General features: G+C 37.8%; 1 protein-coding gene across 1 annotated transcript in view; it reads left to right on the top strand.

The window, feature by feature from the left end:
* The window catches only part of MALRD1 (MAM and LDL receptor class A domain containing 1), a 998487-nt gene that overhangs the window by 320637 nt on the left and 656179 nt on the right, over positions 1-21671 (top strand). Inside the window, exon 13 of the mRNA XM_053715701.1 lies at positions 1621-1777. Within this exon, the coding sequence (XP_053571676.1) occupies positions 1621-1777 (157 nt within the window). The remainder of the gene's footprint in view (positions 1-1620; positions 1778-21671) is intronic.

Here is a 21671-nt window from a genome sequence, read left to right as displayed (position 1 = left end):
TTTATTTTGTATATATTTATGTATTTTTGTATGTAATACTTTATTTTAATATGTTTTACATGCATTTTGTTATACTTTTATTCTAGCCCTAACACTTTATTTCAGGTCTCAAATGATGCTGTTTTTTTTAGCGATGTTATGTGTTGTGCTCAAGCTTGTAATATGAAAGATGTTTAGCGCTGCTGAGCTATCCGTTGAAAGCATAAGGCATGTTAAAGGGATGTCGGCATCTTTAAACATTCTCTGATTTTTTTTTTGTTTCCTTTTTACCATGGACTTGTAATACCAAATTGCCCTTAATCCTAGAGGGGTCCAGCAATATTGATTGCACACCCTCCTTAATTACAGTTTATATACATTTTTTAAGCAATATTTTTTATTGGTTGGTTTTAATTTTCTTCTATTAAATCCTGCAAAATCACATAAACACATCATGAAGCGTATGCAAATGTCACTAAAGAACACAAATTCTTGCATTAATATAATTATGTTTAAAAAAAATCCATTACTTCTTTAAAGTTACACTGCAATGCAAAATCTTCTTCTATTTAGTGTGTTCCCACTGATACATTTTACCTGCTGAAGTGTATTGAGATGTTTACAAACAGGTCCTTTACATTTATTTTGTCATTTTAAATAATTGATTTTTTTCCATTGAAACCACCACATATACATGAAATATGAATACTTTTATATTTACTAAAGAAAAGCTATGCAAACTAGAGACTGCCACAAAAATCAGCCTTACAGGGAAGAGGATGAGAGAAGTAGAGGGAACCCATTATGGGTGTTTCCTGCAGCTTCTTGGAATACAATGAACTCTTATCAGTACACTGTCCTTTCATGTTTTCCTAATTACTTGTATAAAATCAGCATACCATTAAATGTATTGGAAATTGCACCTTTAAAATATTTCTAAATTTAATTTCTTATAGAATAAGATAAGATAAGGAGGTATCACTTCCTGCAGGCTCAGCCCACTTAAATGGACATATTCTCTAGAATAATGGGTTATGATTTCAATAAGCAAAACAGCTATTCAAATACATGAATAAAGCTAAAGGAGTAAATTCCTTTACATTTCATACCCTGCAGAATGTATAGTAAGTCATTTGAAACAAAAAAAAAAAAACAATTTTACACTACGGTCACCCCTTGTTTTTATAGTAAATTGTATATGCCTTTAATTGAAGGTATATCACTTAATGAAAAAGGTTTAACAAAAAATGTATGAGCAAATTAATTAATGTTTTGCACCTGTAACTTATTTACCACATTGTATAAAAAAAATCCTAAAGGAAAAAAAGCACTAATCTGATTTCTCATTGCTCAAATAACACACAGTCACTTGCTTCTTTTAAAATTTGTATAGCCAGAGTTCTCTTACTGTATTAGAAAAACATAATGAAACAGGAATTAGGTGACCGTTTATTGCAATATTTTTATATTTATCTAGTAAATGTTAAATTTTTAAGTGGAGTTAAACAAATGTTATAATTAACTATTCAACTACACCAGTGTTCTGTTCTAGTTATGCTTCTGCTTTAAGCATAATTGAATGAAACATTTAAAATGCACTTACAAATTGTATTATCATCGAACCCTAACTTTTCTTTTAAGGTCTACAGAAGAAGGCTGGTATTTGTATGCAGACAGCTCTAATGGAGAATATGGTCATACTGCTCACCTAATGACACCTGTTATATCGTATGCTGGACCTCAGTGTAAACTGGTATTTTGGACTTATATGAATGGTGCAACAGTGGGATCTTTGCAGGTTGGTGTTTTATAGTTTTGTTTCATCAAAGTTTGAGGTCAGTTGTACATTAATTACAAGTAATTTTTATAGAAATAGTTTATCATCCTATTTATTATTTTGTATATAATTACTATAGGCCAGATTACAAGTCTTGCGTTATGAGCTGTGAGGTGCTAACGTGCAGTTTTTTCTCACCGCTCACTTTCCTGCAGCGCTGGTATTACAGGTTTTTACAAATCCGGCGTTAAAAGGCAAGAAGTGAGCGTAGAGGAAAATTGAGCTCCATACCGCACTCCAATACCAGCGCTGCTTAAGTCAGCGGTGAGCTGGTTATACATGCTCGTGCATGATTTTCCCATAGACATCAAATGGGAGAGCCGGCTGAGAAAAAGTCTAACACCTGCAAAAAAGCAGCGTAAAGCTCAGTAACGCAGCCCCATTGATTCTTATGGGGAAACACATTTTATGTTTACACCTAACACCCTAACATGAACCCTGAGTCTAAACACCCCTCATCTTACACTTATTAACCCCTAGTCTGCCGCCCCCTACATCGCCGACACCTACATTATGTTTATTAACCCCTAATACAAACTTGCCTGTAAAATAAAAATAAACCCTAAGCTAGATACAATGTAACTATTAGCTATATTGTAGCTAGCTTAGGGTTTATTTTATAGGTAAGTATTTAGTTTTAAATAGGAATAATGTAGTTAATGATAGTAATTTTATTTAGATTTATTTAAATTATATTTAAGTTAGGGAGTGTTAGGGTTAGACTTAGGTTTAAAGGGTTAAAACATTTAGAATAGTGGCGGCGACGTTGGGGACGGCAGATTAGGGGTTAATAAATGTAGGTATGTGGCGGCGATGTTAGGGGCGGCAGATTAGGGGTTAATAATTTAACTAGTGTTTGCGAGGCGGGAGGGCGGTGGTTTAGGGGTTAATATGTTTATTCTAGTGGCGGCGATGTCCGGAGCGGCAGATTAGGGGTTAAACATTTTATTATATGTAAAACACATTAAGATCTGGATTTGCACAGATGTTAGCGTATTTCACGTTCACAAGAATAAATGTGGCTCCAAAAAGAGCTGAATGCCACAAGCATCTGCCTTTTTCTGCATTCAAGATCATAACGAACAATGCAAATGCACAGGCCTAGTATTCAGTACACTTCCGCCCATCAAACTGATCGGAATAGACCACCATGTATTTAAACTTAAAAGGATATTAAGCCCAAATTTTTTTCTTTCTTGATTCAGATAGAGCATGCAATTTTTTTTTTATTTTTTATAATTTTTATTGGTAATCCATTTAGGGGTACAAAAAGAAAAAGAGGATGAAGTTAAAGGCAGGAGGATAGAAAAACAAGGGGCGCCAACATAGTGTGAATCAGTTTGGAAAACTGGAAAACAGTAGTTATAATAAAATCTACTCACAAGTGGAGTGGCACCTAGAACCAACTGGGTGCATACAGGCAGGCTGACATTCAGGACCAGCAGTCAGTACGCTGGGGGTCTCACCCGGGAGACCTGTGGGTGGGTCAGATGAGGTAGATGGAGTCGGCTGTGTGTCGTCTGGTGAGCCGGATCGCCACTGTGGAAGTCCAAAGGGCTGTGTTGTTTATCCCAAAAGGGTAGCTGCTCACACGATCAGCCTTGTTTCCAAACGAGTTTCCAATATCAGTGTATGGAACAAAGGGATAAAAACCAAACTGGGTATAACCACTGCAAACTGTGGTAATATTAAAAAGGCACAGAAAACCGGGTCTGTCTAAAAACAAGTATTTAATTGCTACGCGTTTCTCAGTCCGTAAAGGACCGTTTCCTCAGATATGCCTGAGGAAACGGTCCTTTACGGACTGAGAAACGCGTAGCAATTAAATACTTGTTTTTAGACAGACCCGGTTTTCTGTGCCTTTTTAATATTACCACAGTTTGCAGTGGTTATACCCAGTTTGGTTTTTATCCCTTTGTTCCATACACTGATATTGGAAACTCGTTTGGAAACAAGGCTGATCGTGTGAGCAGCTACCCTTTTGGGATAAACAACACAGCCCTTTGGACTTCCACAGTGGCGATCCGGCTCACCAGACGACACACAGCCGACTCCATCTACCTCATCTGACCCACCCACAGGTCTCCTGGGTGAGACCCCCAGCGTACTGACTGCTGGTCCTGAATGTCAGCCTGCCTGTATGCACCCAGTTGGTTCTAGGTGCCACTCCACTTGTGAGTAGATTTTATTATAACTACTGTTTTCCAGTTTTCCAAACTGATTCACACTATGTTGGCGCCCCTTGTTTTTCTATCCTCCTAGATTTCCTGATTCATCACACCTTGGATTCAAGCGGAGCAAGCCATTTGTTTTGATCCTTTGAACTTTTGTTCTTTATATATCCTTTACATTGAATTTGGATTTTTTATCTCTGAACATTTATCACATATTGGACTTTTCAGTTTTTTGAGTTTAATCAACTTCAACTGTTCACATATTTTGTTGCAAGTCTTTAGTTCTTTGCAATATTCCAACTGATTTTTTGTTTAGGTATCACAATTGTTTCATGATTTTTTTTGCTTATGTATCACAATTGTTTCAAGTCTTACGGTTTGTAACAAGTCACACATTCTCCTTTGATTAACAAGATTTCACTCAATCATATACACATATACACCTCTACTCTCACATACGTATCTGTCACGGTTCAACTCACACGATACCAGAGGAATTTCATTCACATCAACACAATTTCTATAAACACTACAGCGCGTCCCCTTAGTTTTTTCTTATAGAAAATACTTCTATACTTTATGAAGTTAAAGGCAGTAGTTACATATTAGGGGGGTATACACAAACAAGAAATAAAAACTAACAAGATTATTCCTTATTCTTTTCCTTCTTTCGCATCAAGCAAATGAAAAAGCAATCAAAAACAGAATATAAGGCATTGTTCCAGGTCTCATTGTAAATATATACATACATCATAATGGCCTCTCATATAAACGAAAGCAAGAATATTTGAGCCAAAATAAATCTGTCTCTGATTTTGACCAAGCATAACCTAGTACCCTAAAAATGCAACCTGGTCTCGTCTAGTTAACCCCTTATTGGAAACCAAAAAAAGTTTTCCTGATTTTTAGACAAACAGCTGTGGTGCTATTAGATTTCAACTTCAGATGGAGTAAGTCACAGCTACAAACAGAGGACAAAGAGATCCTCCAGACCTAAGACACTAACACAGACAAAAACAATAACAAACACAACAAAAACAAAAACAAAAACAAAAAAAAAAGGGAAAAGAAAAGGGGAGAGTAGGCTAGGTTCGCTTCCGGCGGAGACCCGGGTGCTTAGACTTTACCATATTCCTAATAATACTAATTCACTATCTTTAAAAGGATAAATGATGTATTCAATCTCGCTGGGGGGGAGCGCTTTGATGAATTGTGACCATTTGGAAAAGAAGTTCTTTATGTCTTGATCTTTTTGCAAGTTGGTATCCAGTTGTTCAATTATACATTGCTTTTTTAAGCAGTTTTTGACTTCAGTTAAGCTCGGGATGGCTTTTAGCTTCCATTTCTTTAAAATCAAATATCTCACCGTGAGGGTAGCCATACTTATAATTTTGCTAGTCTGGTATGGTGGAGTGGGATTGTCAGAAAAGAAGACTATCCTCCTGGGAGAGAATGTGAAGGGAGGTACCTTGACTATATTATTAAGCCAAAATTGAACTTTTAACCAAAAATTATGAATTTTTGGGCAGTCCCAGATCATGTGCAGCAGGTCAGCAGATGGAAATGAACATTTGGGGCATTTATTGAACCCCAGACTTCTGCATTTGAAGCCTTTCGTAGGAGTGAAGAAGTCTTAAATGTGACTCCCTCCACGTAGCTGAGAGAGTAACCCGACAAGTTTCCTGAATCGAAAAGGTGAGAAGAGCTGGATCCAGAGAGTTCTGCTGAAGCAGGGAGGACCATTTAAGGTAGAGTTTCTCCAAAACACCAGGACCTTTAAGAGCTGATAGGGTTTGATAGATGTAAGAGATTGATGTAAGCCCATTTTTGAATAGTATCATCCATTTTTCTAAATCTCCCATAGACCATTCCCAGCCATGGTCAGTGACCTGCTTAAGAGCAAAATGTCTCACTTGCAAGTATGCAAAGAAGTCGTTATTAGGAATAGCGAACTCCTGTTTGAGAGAGTCAAAGGACTTAATACATTTCCTCTCAAAGTCCAATAATTGTTCCAGTCTTACCAGTCCAAGTAATGCCCATTTGGAGAATACAGCTGACTGAACGCCTGCTACAAACTGAGGATTATTTAATATAGGGAGGTGTCTTGAGACTTAAGTATTTATATGAAGAGCCAAACCAATCCTTCTCCAAATGGAGATTGTGTTATAAATGGAGCTCATCTTTTTTATTCCAATAGGGGTTATACTGCTGTTGCAATGAGTCAATGCTACCAATGAGTAGGGATGAATCATATTGCTCTCTAAATCCCCGTTAGTAATGTAATTGCTATTAGTAAACCAATCTGCCGTAATTCGTGCCAGGAATACTTGATTATAGAGACAAAGATCAGGGAGAGACAATCCTCCCTGCTCTCTCGGTAGAGTTAGTCTAGCTAATGAAATTCTAGGTTTTCTCTTCTGCCAGATGAATACTCGTAAGGCAGTATTGAATGCAGTGATATCTTTTGCTTTAAGAAGTAAAGGAGTGTTCTGGAGAACATAAAGAATTCTAGGGAGAAGGGACATTTTGTACAAAGCTATACGGCCCGACATTGACAGTGGAAGATTCTGCCAGTTTTTTAGCACTTCTTTAACACTAGCCAACACCGGGAGTATATTCAATGAATACCAGTTGTCCGGATTAGCCGAGATCCAAATACCCAAATATTTGAAAGAGTCCTGAACAATTTTGAAAGGAATGGATATAGGTGAGTTTTGTAGTTGTTTAATCCAGAGCAGTTCTGATTTTGCAGAATTGACGGAATAGCCTGAGAAAGATCCGAATTTTTCAATTATCAAGAGAAGTTTAGGAATATTACTTTGTGTGTTTGACATATATATTAACACATCATCGGCATAAAGTGCAGTTTGCAAGATTTTTCTTTTAATCTTGATCCCTTCAATCTGCTGGCGAATTTGATTAGCAAGAGGTTCAATGGCTAGATCAAATAAAAGCGGCAAGAGAGGGTACCCCTGCCTTGTACCTTTTTCGAATTTTATAACCTGCGTGGGGGACCCATTCACTATTATTTTCGTATAAGTGTTCTTATATAGATTATTAAAAAAAGTGAAGAAGTGACCTGACAAACCAAATTGTTGTAGAGTAAATGCTATATGATCATGGTAAACCGAGTCAAATGACTTACCTGCATCTATTGAGATAATTGCCAGGTCAGGGGTACCCTCTCTAACCCCCTCTCGCTGCCCCTCCCCTGTTTTAAAATAATCTACAACAAGGAACACCTCCCTTATTTTAGCTGAGGAATTACGTTTCTTTAAAAAACCAGCTTGGTCCTCATGTATAATACTGGGCAGGTGAGATTGAAGCCTGTGTGCTAGTATTGATGACAAAAGTTTGTAATCAGTGTTGAGAAGCGCGATTGGTCTATAAGACTCTTTATCAGCTGGATCTTTACCCTGTTTAAGAATAAGGGAAGTGAATGAAGCCACAAAGTCAGGGGAGGGGGTGTTACCTTTGATGTAGAGATCATTGAATAGTGAAGTTAGATGAGGTATTATTTCGAACATTAGGATCTTATAAAACTCATTTGGAAGGGCGTCTGGTCCCGGGGTTTTGTTAAGAGTAAGCTTCTTTATTGAGGCAAGAACTTCAGTCTCTGTTATTGGGGCACAGATCTGATCCAGCATTTGGGAAGTTAGCTTTGGGTATTGAATTTTCTCCCAAAATTCCTCCCTTTGTTTAAAGTCAGAGATCTTATGTGCGTATATGGATTTAAAATATTCAGTGAAAATATCGAGAATTTCTTCGGCTGTCTTATAGGTTTTGCCTTCATGACGAAGTGAACTAATTAGGGGAGAGGCCCTATCACGACTAACCAGGTTCGCAAGAAGCTTCTCAGTTTTACTCCCAAAACGATACAGTTTTGCCTGCATCTTTAGGTCTTTCTGAGATGATTGGTAGAGAAGGAGTGAATCTCTTTCTCGTAAAGCAGTTGTATACTTCATCCAGTTTTCAGGTGATTTCAGTAGAATGTACTGATTATAGGTATTTATGACTGATTTCAGTACTTCTATTTCTCTTACCTTGAGTTTTTTTTGTCCTTGCTATGGTATATGCTAAAATCTCGCCTCGCAAAACCGCCTTAGCTGTCTCCCAGAAAATAGCAGGTTTAGTGGTATGCTCATGATTAAATAGTGTAAATTCATGATATTTAGCAATGAGCCAATTTTTTAACTTGTTATCTGTAGCTCAATGCCGAGGAAACCGAAAGCCCATATTCCTTCCGGGGGTAGGGCTTGGCCGAAAGTATAAAGAAATTGGTGCATGATCCGAAATAGTGATGGGAAATATTTCTGCAATTATATTAGAGTTATCAAGCCTGTCATCTAGCAAAAACAGGTCTATACGTGATAGCGATTTATGAGCCCTTGAGTGACAGGTAAAGTCTCTGGCCTCCGGATTTTTCAATCTCCAGATGTCAGTGACCTTCAAATTGTGTGAGATTTTATTAAACAACTTTGTTTCCAGATTATCTCTTTTGGTTTTTATAATGTGGGAGCTTTGCCTGAATCTATCTAAAGGATACTTTGGGGCCATATTAAAATCGCCACCAATAACTAGGTAGCCTGCTGCACATAACATGAGCCTGTTTTGCAGAGCTTCCCAGAAGGACGAGTTAAAAACGTTTTGGGCATAAACATTGCAGAATGTATAAAGAATGTTGTTAATTTTCATCTTTGCAATAATGTACCTTCCTTCTTGATCTGTATCTACCTGTGTAATCTCAAAGCAAAGTTTTTTTCCCAGGAGGATAGCCACCCCGCTCTTTCTATTAGAAGAGGCGGAAAATAGAACCTCTTTAACCCAAGAGGCTTTTAATTTAAGCACTTCTTCAGCTTTTAAATGAGTTTCTTGAAGGAAGGCCAAATCAGCATAATTCTTCCTCAGAAAAGTTAATATTGCCTTTTGTTTAATGGGCGAGGTAAGGCCTCCTATGTTCCATTAAATTAATTTGAATTTATTATCCATAGCCATATGGGTTTAAAAATACTAAAATATTGGGGAGAGAGAGAAAAAGAAAAAAAAAAAAAAAAAAAACCCCACAAAAAAACACAAAATCACAATTAAATATAAAACATTATCCCAATTCAAGAAAGCTGCTAAAGGAAGTTTAGCCCAACTTCCCCTTTCCTCTATATTTTGTATTACTCTAGTCACTGTATGATACTTATAATATCAGTCCTACCTGACTTATTGTACTTATTTTTTAGCCTTTTCCCGAGGGGAATATTTCCTCAAAAAAATTAGCTGCATCCTGTGGCGAGTCAAAGTAAGATGTGATTCCCTCCCTCTGTATTTTTAGTTTTGCTGGGTATAGTAGGGTTGCTCGTATGCCTTGGTTTATGAACCTTGAGCATATTGGGGCAATCTCCCTTCTTCTTGATGCTACTTCTGCTGAATAGTCTTGAAAGATAAGAATTTTTACATCGCCTAATAGGATAGGTTGATGCTTACGAAAAGCTTGGAGAATTGCCACTTTATGCTGAAAGTTCAAAATTTTAGCAATTATGGGCCTTGGTCTCGGGTTGTCTTTACTTAATATAGGTGTGCCTATCCTATGGGCCCTTTCAATTACAATCTTTGGGAGAGAGTCTGGAATTTTAAGTAAATTAGGTAGTGTCTCTGTAAGAAGTTTGTCTAGATTCTCAAATTGCTTTTCCTCGGGGACTCCAATAATTCTCAGATTGTTCCTTCGAGATCTGTTCTCTAGATCTTCTAATTTACTCTGCATTTTAGAGACTGTTAAATTTAAGACCTCAAGATTATTTTTGAAAGTGATATTGGTGTCCTCTAGATCTGAGATCCTCTGCTCCGCTTCAGAGAGTCTATGAGAGAATTGTTTTACTTCATTTGTCAAGGATGCTATATCTTGCTTAATCTCTATTTTTAAGGCCTTAAATCTAGGGGCTAAAGCATCAGAGATCTTACTAACAATGGTTTGGATGTCTAATGACTCGCCTGAGGATGGATTTATGCAAGGTGCCTGTACTTCTATTGAAGTTTCATAGTTTGCTTTATTTTTTTTGTCTCTTTGTCTTCCTGCCATTGCTGGGGGGGAATTTTTCGGGTGGTTGTGGAAATACTTATCCATGTGTTTGGAGGGTGCTTTGTGAGACTTTATAATATATTAGGAAAGGGGAGGTGAGAGAGTAAAAAAAGAGTGAATCAAGTGAGAATGTGATGTGAAGTAGTGAAACGATTAAGAATTTAATCTTAATAGTGGGTGGTACTCAGTGCCTATGGGGAAAAAAAAAAAAAAACAGGGGGGAGGGGGGAGAAGGAAGGGAGTGTTTCTAGTTAAAATTTGAAAAAATTGTGAATTGTGGTTGTAGAAGTGATGAGAATTCAAGTGGAGTGTTTTTCCTTCTTTCCCCCTTGCAACAGCGTAGGACAGTAAAAATTCTTTATCAAAACAGCAGCTAACCCCTTTATGAGGGGTCCTACTATTCTCTGTACTATAAATCGTAAGGCCTTATAGTTTTAAATTATTTAAACTCCAAGGCTGTTGTGTTGTCCTGCCTTCTGTAAGGCTTATTTTTCGTTTATTAGGAATTAACAGTTTATGGTTAAGCCTATAATAGTTTTCTTTTAATTACAGCTTTGCCTTTTCATTTCTGTAATTTTAATTGCCAAATTTAGTGTTAGTAGTAATTTTACATTCCTAAATAGTGTTCAGGACATAGAGTCAGTCTCCTGTTTTCATCCCACCTTATGAGTGCTCAGAATACTTAGCTCCTACCAGTTAGATGGTTGGGAATTGTGTTAGTGATTCACTGATCAGCCCAGAATGTGTATTACCCTTGTTGTATTTTTAGGACCTTTTGCAGTTTACACAGCGTATGATATTCATTGCTAAATACCTTTAACTTTTTCTCAAAAGACAATTTTGTGTCAATTATATAACAATTTTATGTCACTTATATAGCAACCTACTATCTTTCTGTTGGAAAATAGAAGAGATTCTAAAGAAAAAAAAATTCAATTTTTAAACCAGTATATGTATACCAAATATTAATAAGACATCTAAAAGATTTATTTAGTCAAGGAGCCAATCCGGTTTCTCTGACTCACAGTAGCGTGATTAAATTAAGAGGGGTAAAGATTATCACCTTGACCAGTAAATCCTCATATAGTATATGTATCTAGTTCTTTAACTACCATTAATCAGAGCTTATTGCATTAAGCTAAATAGACTTAATTCCTCAATATTTGGCTCTAAATTCCAGCTTTTATCTCACACGTCTTAGTCAAGAAACACAAGAGGGAAAAACACAGAGTAAGAAAAAACAGAAAATATGAGCATGACATTAGGGTTCTCCTACTCAATAAGTAGCTTCCCCTTTAATTTGGTAATGTAGAATTCTAGGCTATTTATAGCCTGATTTTTTGTCTATAATTCGATAGATAAACTCACTTTTCTTTTTTAGAGCATATTTAATTTATACTTTCCAGCAGTTACCACACAACTTTCTCTAACTAAGATAAATTATTTTTCTTGAAATGAGCAAGAGAAAATAAAGTTATATTGGCCCCTGAGTCTGCAGCTACTAAATATCACTACTTATGGGGAAAAAAGGGGCTCTCTTAAATTTTATACCTGGCTCAGTACTCTTTATATCAGTTAAAGCCAAAGACAAAGATTAAACAGATTTTTCTGAACAAGCAAAAAACAGGGAAAAAGAGAGAGTGAAGTGTGTCTCAACAAGTTTTAAATATCAAACATTTGCAACATTATACAGCAACAATATAGCACAGCGTGTCCCTTTAGCAATATAGAATGATACTTAAAAAAAAAAAATGTTTTCCTTTTCTTTCTTCTTTAATTGTCTCTTTTGAGTTCAAAGATTTGGTTACTGTTTCTTTTATAGATACTTTTTGTACGCAACCAGGAGCATTTCTGCCCTTAACCAAGTATATCCTTATGTGTGGATGGCACTTTTCCCCTTCTGAGGAGTTAACCCCTTTCCTGGCTATGATAGCCTGATTTCTGAATGTTCAAGCCCACTGCTCCCCCTGCACACCCCTACGGCCTATTAAGCTTGTGGCTTTAGATAATGCTGGGTCTGGAGGAATAGATAGACTTACCTCCCCTCGTCCACCGCTCACCTGCCTGTCGTGGATTAGTGTGCCGTTGCGGTAGACATCTTTCTGGTAAGGGCCCGGCCTCACCAGTAACCTTTCAGGACACTTATCGCAGTCACTGACAGTCTCTCCCCCTCTCACGCAGCACCGGAGGGAGAGGAGTATCAAGCCGACCTTTTTTGCTGAGAGCTTCCGTAGTTCTTACCCTTCCGCCACGCAAGCTCCGGCTCCTACCCCTCTCACGCAACACCGGTGGGAGAGGGGAGGGTTCAGCAGCGGTATGCGGAAGCTGAGTTGTGGTATGAGCACCGCAGAGATACTGAAGCCGGCTCAGAGTCGCAGTCTATCCAGGGTGAAGGGAAGCTTGTTCTGTCTGATGCAGGTAAGTGCCGATTAGGAATCCAACAAGGGCAGGCAGGCTACACAGGGGAGAGGAGGCAGCGTGCGTGAGGATGACACAGACCACTAATCACAGCAGGGGCCGTAGTTCAAGCCAGCAAGATTATTAGCAGCGGCCGTGTTCAGAGGGACAATTAGAAAGATCCGTAGAGTGAGAAATGCATCTGTACCTGCATAGGGGAGCAGGGGAGTCTTCCTTCTTAGCCGGTGAGTAAATGAGGTTTAATTTTCTCCTTTCTGGCTGCCTTATACTCCGCTCCTCTTTTGCATAACCAGATAAGGGCTGAGGGTTGCCCAGTAGGATAAGACTTTACTCAAGGGCTTTTAGTGTCAGCCGTATTATTTTTAAACAGCTTCTTGAGAGTTAGGGTTTTTCTTCCTTCTGGCTTGGCTTAATTTATTAAACAGCAAGGTGTAATATCGCTGTACTGGTTCCAGAGACGATGTCTCAAGCTATCCAATTAGCTACCCCACTAATTGGGGTGAAGCGCGAGAGGAACTGCCAGCAGCTGCAGGACTGGAGCAGAGAGCTCAGCAACTCGCACCTTGCTCCTCCTCCACCGGAACCAGGGCAAGTCAGAGCATGCAATTTTAAGCAACTTTCTAATTTACTTCTATTATCATTTTTTCTTCGTTCTCTTGGTATCTTTATTTAAAAAAGCAATAATTTATGCTTATGTGTCAGCCCATTTTTGGTTCAGAACCCTGGTTAGCGCTTTTTGATTGATGGCTACACTGGCTACATCAATAAGCAAGCGCTACCTAGGTGCTGAATCAAAAATGGGCCGGCTCCTAAGCTTAAATTCCTGCTTTTCAAATAAAGATAACAAGAGAACAAAGAAAAAATTATAATAGGAGTAAAATAGAAAGTTGCTTAAAATTACATGCTTTATCTGAATCATGAAAGAAAAAAAAAATTGGGTTTAATATGAAAACTAAACTTTTATGAATCAGATAGGGCATGCAATTTTAAACAACTTTTAATTTAGTTTTATAATCAAATTTGCTTTGTTCTTTTGGTATTCTTTGTTGAATACTAAACCTAGGTAGGCTCATATGCTAATATCTAAGCCCTAGCGCTAGTTCATGTGGCCCATATAGATAACAGCACTGATTAGCTAAAATGCAGTCTGTCAAAAGAACTGAGATACAAGGGCAGTCTGCAGATGCTTAGATACAAGGTAATCACAGAGGTAAAAAGTATATTAATATAACTGTGCTGGTTATGCAAAACTGTGGAATGGGTAATAAAGGGATTACCTATCTTTTTAAACAATAACAATTCTGTCCCTTTAATTATTTCATATGGTGCTTATTTTCAGCAGACAATGCATTTTTTGAAAATAACTTTGGCTTGCGGAAACCCCAAAAATGTCAAATAGACACTGTAAGCAAATAACTTTGTTTATATATGTGTGTGCGTTTCTACACGATGAATTGTAAATAGCAGCATGGTTATTATTTATTACATACTACAAACACGTATACACATTTAGCATCACTTGAGCTTCCTTAAACACCAACATTTACAATTTTATATCTATATTTTGCCAAAAACTTAAAAATAAAGTTATATAAATATTTTTACACTTTGAACCATCTTGCTTTTAATTCAGGAAATAGATAAAAACACAAGCCTAAAATACTTTAAAAAATAAATAATAGTAATCCTACAAAGATTTCCACGTATCTGTACTCCCATCCTATTCACCAGTCACTTTCATTGCCAGCAAATTTTAGCTTTCACAAACGTTATTTGAGGTTATGTTAAGGTGTTGGTAAAGGCTTCTGAAGATTTACAAGAGCATCCAGATAGGACCGGCACTTTGAGGTATTATTTATTTTTTCACAGTCCTCTGGACAGATAAAGGGCAACTAAACTAAAAGAGAAGGATTAAAACTTTCCAAATAGGGATCTTTCACACCAATCCATGGATGTGTTTTGGGGAGAGAGGTGCGGCCCACCCCAAAATGACTTTGTTCAATGTGCACATGGTTTTATTAGACAACTATAATGCTATTGTGGCATTTGATAGTGATATGGATGTGACCAAGCATTTGAAAGAGGTTTCTCTTTTCTGTAGTGTTTATATTGAGACCTTAGGATCTCTTTTATAGTTCAGAGCACATACAAAGTCATCTAGTAGACAGGCTATTGCAATTGCTCCGCAGTCACCAGCTACAAAGAGGGGTGTGAGCTCATCATTTGAAAGATATCACTCTTTTTTACAAGAAGTATTTTGTGTATGTGGAGTGTGCTGTCTTTAAGGGATATGTGCTATTCTCCCATGCAATAAGTATATCAAACTGTATGCAAATCATCTTTATATGAATAGGGAATAAAATTAGGAAAGAGGGTTCAATGTTTTAAAAATATGGCCTTATATATATGTGTGTGTTTTATGGGGATATTTAGGGATACATTAAAGGGATATTCTAGTGAAAATTAAACTTTCATGATTCAGATAGAGTATGCAATTTAAAGCAACTTTGTAATTTACTCCTATTATCAAATTTTACTTCGTTCTCTTGGTATCTTTATTTGAATGTAAGCTTTGGAGCTGGCCCATTTTTGGTTCAGCACCTGGGTAGCGCTTGCTGATTGGTGGCTACATTTAGACACTAATCAGAAAGTGCTACCCAGGGGCTGAACCAAAACTGGGACCACTTCTATGATTACATTCTTGCTTTTTCAAATAAATATACCAAGAGACCGAAGAAAATTGATAATAGGATCCATAACTGCTCTCCACCCTCTATAGAAATTCCACAGTGAAAATAGATGAAAAAAAGGGTTTTCATGTGATTGAAAGGTAAAATTAGGGGGTTAGCAATATTCTATCAAGAAGATTTCAGTAATTTAGACAGGATATAGAAGGTGGTAAATTACTAAGTAAACATTTCCATAGAAATATGTTTTCTGAAACGATTACTTTGGTGAAGACACCTGGACCAATGAAGGATTAAGTGTAAACCTTAAACTAAACAGTAGAAAAAAATCTAACCTAGTTACCAAATGGTTAGAAACAATTAACAAAGGCTATAGAGTGAGAAAAGCTGCATGTCATTGAGAATTTGGTGAGATTAGGACAAATCTAATTGCATTATATCCAGGGCCGTCTTTAATATTGACTGGACCCTGGGCAAAAATGTTCTTGCGCCCCCCCCCCACGCAATTTCGCTCTCCACCCCAACAGCCCAAAAAACAACTAAATTATTATTATTTTTTTAATTATTAGCCCAGCGGTGGATCATCCACTGCTGGGCTAATAATTTTTAAAAAATGAAATAAATTGCAATATGTGAAACTGGACCTAAGCAATACTAATAAGTAAATAAATATATAAATTCCTCCACTGTGGATTCATTTAATATTCTTTTGAATGTGATTCTGGTGTGAGGTTAGCTGGTTAAAGAGATTTAGGGCAGCCAATAGGAGCAAAGCAAGGTAAAGACTGAGGAGGAAGCATGGAGGTGCAGACAAATATAAGCTTACTGACTGGAACAGCAGAACTACTATGGGAAGCTGTAAAATCTGAGACAGAGAGAAAATATAAACTATACAAATAAACCTTGCATTAATGTGTGAAGTATCAGCATGACACTATACATCAGCCACAGCAGCACATGTCGCTTCTTTGCTAGGAACAAGTTCCCTCTCACCCTTCACTAGACAATGCTGCATGGGGAGGGGCGTGTGTGCACTCACTTATTCTTCCCACTGACACCTTTCTACAAAGCACTGTTCCCCTAGCAAACTTCAGTTAGTTGATCTTAGGGCCACAGCAGAAATAGCAGGGCTAAGGGGACCAGTAGACTGGATGCTGTCTGTCCAAGGCTGCATGGATACAGTGTGAGATGAGTCACACAGCCTCAAGACTGAAGAGAGCAGTGTATGCAGCTGTACAGATGCTCAAATCCTCACGTGCCTGCCGCTCCAGCTTTCTGCTGCATGCGCCTTCAGTCAGCCCTACCGAGAAACAATCCCCACCACCAGAGCAGTTACCTGGTAACAGTGATAACCCCAGCAGGACTTTTTCTGATGCAGTGGAAATGGCTGGATGCCTAGTTAGGGCTTTGCATTCAGTGCTGCACAGTGCACATCAAAAACAGCACATGGCAATAGCTTGGCATGTCACATGACACTGGCACGGTCTGGCACAGTTTTTTAAAAAAAAAATTATATAAGCTGAGTACTTTTCTTTTAACTGTGACAGTATTAGGACTGAATGTGTGTGTTCCCCATGTCACATCAGCAGTCTGGTATGAACCATAAAAAAAAAAAATTTTTTTTTTTAGGACTCTTGGGCCCCTCAACAGAGACTGGGCCCTGGGCAGCTGCCCCTTTTGCCCTGTGTTAAAGACGGTCCTAATTATATCAGAAAGGGAAGGGTCACAATCAAGCAGCTATCTGCATTGCTGTTGCCTATAGAGGACAGCATTTTGAAAACACCTTGATTGACAGTTTCAAACTTAGTAGAGAATCAGTAGGGAGAAGTGACCTTTAGAATTGGCAGAAAAGCAGATCATTAGATACTTTTGTCAGTGCGTCTTCAGCTGAGTGCATATAGCAATAGCAGCATTCACAGTTCAACAATGGAGCTTTTGTATAGTATATTGTATAGAACCATAAAAAAGAAAGAAAATTTAACCTAAAAAATAAATTGTACACATTTTCATGATTGTTTTGTATGAATGCTTATTTTTACTTTACCTGGGCAGTTACTGGATAAAATATGTCCAATTAGAATTCAGAAGGCATTTTGGGAACTGCTGTAAATACACCAAAATTGCCCCCCCCCCCCCCTTAGAAAAAAGGACTGCTATACAAATAAAATGACCCCATTGTGTTTTGGTACTAAACCATTTTCATTTTTAACAGTAATTGAACGTTTGACAAGGATACTTTTTTAGCTGCGTGGCATTCAATCTTTTTTTTTTTTAGAATTGGTGGTGTTAATGCAGTCTTAAAAATGTAGTGTTCTCCCATTTCACAAGCCAACAAAAAATTAAATGGAAATAAAAATACTCAGGTAGTAATGGTCATTTATCATAAAGACAAGACAAAAACAGAACACTAATTATGTAGCAAACACAACTGCACATATGTTGCATAAAAACATTTACATAGTGGTTAAATCTGTAAATTTAGGATAATACAAGGTTGTCTTAACCCATGCTAGGCTTTGACTAGCACATTGGTTTTCATGTATGCATCTCCATGAATATTAATGTATTTTAATGAGAAATGGTCTGTGTCAGTAATTCAAAGTCACATAATAATAAATGTGTCCCATAAAAGCAGTGAGACATCTGGTAGCTCTGCTGGCCTGTTTACAATGTGAAAACGTGCCTATAGGAATTTCACGTCTCGGTATGAAGCCCGGAGAAATAACAAACGCAGTAAAAATTAGAAATGGTTATTTTCAGCTAAATACATATAAATTACTGTGGCATTTAATGGGACATTGAACTGATTTTTTCTAATGAAATAGCAGTTTTTAAAAATTATGTTTTTTGTTTTTGCCTGAAAAATGTAAGCTAAATAGTGATCTAACAGGTGAATTTACACTTTAATAAAACGTATCACTGGTTTTCAGTGGCATACACAGATATCCTGTAAGTGTCCGTGCACCAGCATTCAAGAACTACACTTTCTTGGGCCTAGATTTTGAGTTTGGCGTTAGCCGTGAAAACCAGCGTTAGAGGCTCCTAACGCTGGTTTTAGGCTAACTCCGGTATTTGGAGTCACTCAAAATAGGGTCTAACGCTCACTTTTCAGCCGCGACTTTTCCATACCGCAGATCCCCTTACGTCAATTGCGTATCCTATCTTTTCAATGGGATCTTTCTAACTCCGGTATTTAGAGTCGTGTCTGAAGTGAGCGTTAGACATCTAACGACAAAACTCCAGCCGCAGGAAAAAAGTCAGTAGTTAAGAGCTTTCTGGGCTAACGCCGGTTCATAAAGCTCTTAACTACTGTACTCTAAAGTACACTAACACCCATAAACTACCTATGTACCCCTAAACTGAGGCCCCCCCCACATCGCCGCCACTCGATTAAAAAATTTTAACCCCTAATCTGCCGACCGCCACCTACGTTATACTTATGTACCCCTAATCTGCTGCCCCTATCACCGCCGACCCCTATATTATATTTATTAACCCCTAATATGCCCCCCACAACGTCGCCGCCAGCTACCTAAATAATTAACCCCTAATCTGCCGACCGCAAAGCGCCGCCACCTACATTATAGCTATGTACCCCTAATCTGCTGCCCCTAACACCGCCGACCCCTATATTATATTTATTAACCCCTAATCTGCCCCCCACAATGTCGCCTCCACCTACCTACACTTATTAACCCCTAATCTGCCGAGCGGACCGCACCGCTACTATTATAAAGTTATTAACCCCTAATCCACCTCCCTAACCCTATAATAAATAGTATTAACCCCTAATCTGCCCTCCCTAACATCGCCAACACCTAACTTCAATTATTAACCCCTAATCTGCCGACCGGAGCTCACCGCTATTCTAATAAATGTATTAACCCCTAAAGCTAAGTCTAACCCTAACACTAACACCCCCCTAAATTAAATATAATTTTAATCTAACGAAATTAATTAACTCTTATTAAATAAATTATTCCTATTTAAAGCTAAATACTTACCTGTAAAATAAACCCTAATATAGCTACAATATAACAAATAATTACATTGTAGCTATTTTAGGATTAATATTTATTTTACAGGCAACTTTGTAATTATTTTAACCAGGTACAATAGCTATTTAATAGTTAAGAACTATTTAATAGCTAAAATAGTTAAAATAATTACAAATTTACCTGTAAAATAAATCCTAACCTAAGTTACAATTAAACCTACCACTACACTATCAATAAATTAATTAAATAAAATACCTATAATTATCTACAATTAAACCTACCACTACACTATCAATAAATTAATTAAATAAAATACCTACAATTATCTACAATTAAACCTAACACTACACTATCAATAAATAAATGAAATACAATACCTACAAATAACTAGAATGAAATAAACTAACTAAAGTACCAAAAATAAAAAAGAACTAAGTTACAAAAAATAAAATAAAAATATTTACAAACATAAGAAAAATATTACAACAATTTTAAACTAATTACACCTACTCTAAGCCCCCTAATAAAATAACAAAGACCCCCAAAATAACAAAATGCCCTACCCTATTCTAAATTACTACATTTCAAAGCTCTTTTACCTTACCAGCCCTGAACAGGGCCCTTTGCGGGGCATGCCCCAAGAAATTCCGCTCTTTTGCCTGTAAAAAAAAACATACAATACCCCCCCCCAACATTACAACCCACCACCCACATACCCCTAATCTAACCCAAACCCCCCTTAAATAAACCTAACACTAAGCCCCTGAAGATCTTCCTACCTTGTCTTCACCCTACCAGGTTCACCGATCCGTCCTGAATAGCTCCTCCGATGTCCTGATCCAAGCCCAAGCGGGGGGCTGAAGAGGTCCATGATCCGGCTGAAGTCTTCATCCAAGCGGGAGCTGAAGAGGTCCATGATCCGGATGAAGTCTTCATCCAAGTGGGAGCTGAAGAGGTCCATGATCCGGATGAAGTCTTCTATCAACGGCATCTTCAATCTTCTTTCTTCCGGATCCATCTTGCAGACCTCCGATGCGGAACATCCTCTTCTCCCGACGCCTACTAGCCGAATGACGGTTCCTTTAAGGAACGTCATCCAAGATGGCGTCCCTCGAATTCCGATTGGCTGATATGATTCTATCAGCCAATCGGAATTAAGGTAGGAATATTCTGATTGGCTGATGGAATCAGCCAATCAGAATCAAGATCAATCCGATTGGCTGATCCAATCAGCCAATCAGATTGAGCTCGCATTCTATTGGCTGATCGGAACAGCCAATAGAATGCAAGCTCAATCTGATTGGCTGATTGAATCAGCCAATCGGATTGAACTTGATTCTGATTGGCTGATTCCATCAGCCAATCAGAATATTCCTACCTTAATTCCGATTGGCTGATAGAATCCTATCAGCCAATCGGAATTCGAGGTACGCCATCTTGGATGACGTCCCTTAAAGGAACCGTCATTCGGGCTAGTAGGCGTCGGGAGAAGAGGATGTTCCGCGTCAGAGGTCTGCAAGATGGATCCGGAAGAAAGAAGATTGAAGATGCCGTTGATAGAAGACTTCATCCGGATCATGGACCTCTTCAGCTCCCGCTTGGATGAAGACTTCATCCGGATCATGGACCTCTTCAGCTCCCGCTTGGATGAAGACTTCAGCCGGATCATGGACCTCTTCAGCCCCCCGCTTGGGCTTGGATCAGGACATCGGAGGAGCTCTTCAGGACGGATCAGTGAACCTGGTAGGGTGAAGACAAGGTAGGAAGATCTTCAGGGGCTTAGTGTTAGGTTTATTTAAGGGGGGTTTGGGTTAGATTAGGGGTATGTGGGTTGTAATGTTGGGGGGGGGTATTGTATGTTTTTTTTACAGGCAAAAGAGCTGAATTTCTTGGGGCATGCCCCGCAAAGGGCCCTGTTCAGGGCTGGTAAGGTAAAAGAGCTTTGAAATGTAGTAATTTAGAATAGGGTAGGGCATTTTGTTATTTTGGGGGTCTTTGTTATTTTATTAGGGGGCTTAGAGTAGGTGTAATTAGTTTAAAATTGTTGTAATATTTTTCTTATGTTTGTAAATATTTTTTTATTTTTTGTAACTTAGTTCTTTTTTATTTTTTGTACTTTAGATAGTTTATTTCATTGTAGTTATTTGTAGAAATTGTATTTAATTTATTTATTGATAGTCTAGTGCTAGGTTTAATTGTAGGTAATTGTAGGTATTTTATTTAATTAATTTAATGATAGTATAGTGTTAGGTTTAATTGTAACTTAGGTTAGGATTTATTTTACAGGTAATTTTGTTATTATTTTAAAGGACCAGTCAACACAGTAGATTTGCATAATCAACAAATGCAAGATAACAAGACAATGCAATAGCACTTAGTCTGAACTTCAAATGAGTAGTAGATTTTTTTTCTGACAATTTTAAAAGTTATGTCTTTTTCCACTCCCCCTGTACCATGTGACAGCCATCAGCCAATCATAAATGCATACACGTACCATGTGACAGCCATCAG

This window comes from Bombina bombina, chromosome 5 (assembly GCF_027579735.1).
Source record: "Bombina bombina isolate aBomBom1 chromosome 5, aBomBom1.pri, whole genome shotgun sequence".
NCBI lineage: Eukaryota > Metazoa > Chordata > Amphibia > Anura > Bombinatoridae > Bombina > Bombina bombina.
Note: the sequence above shows the minus strand (reverse complement) of the source record. Positions and strands in the feature narration are given on the sequence as shown.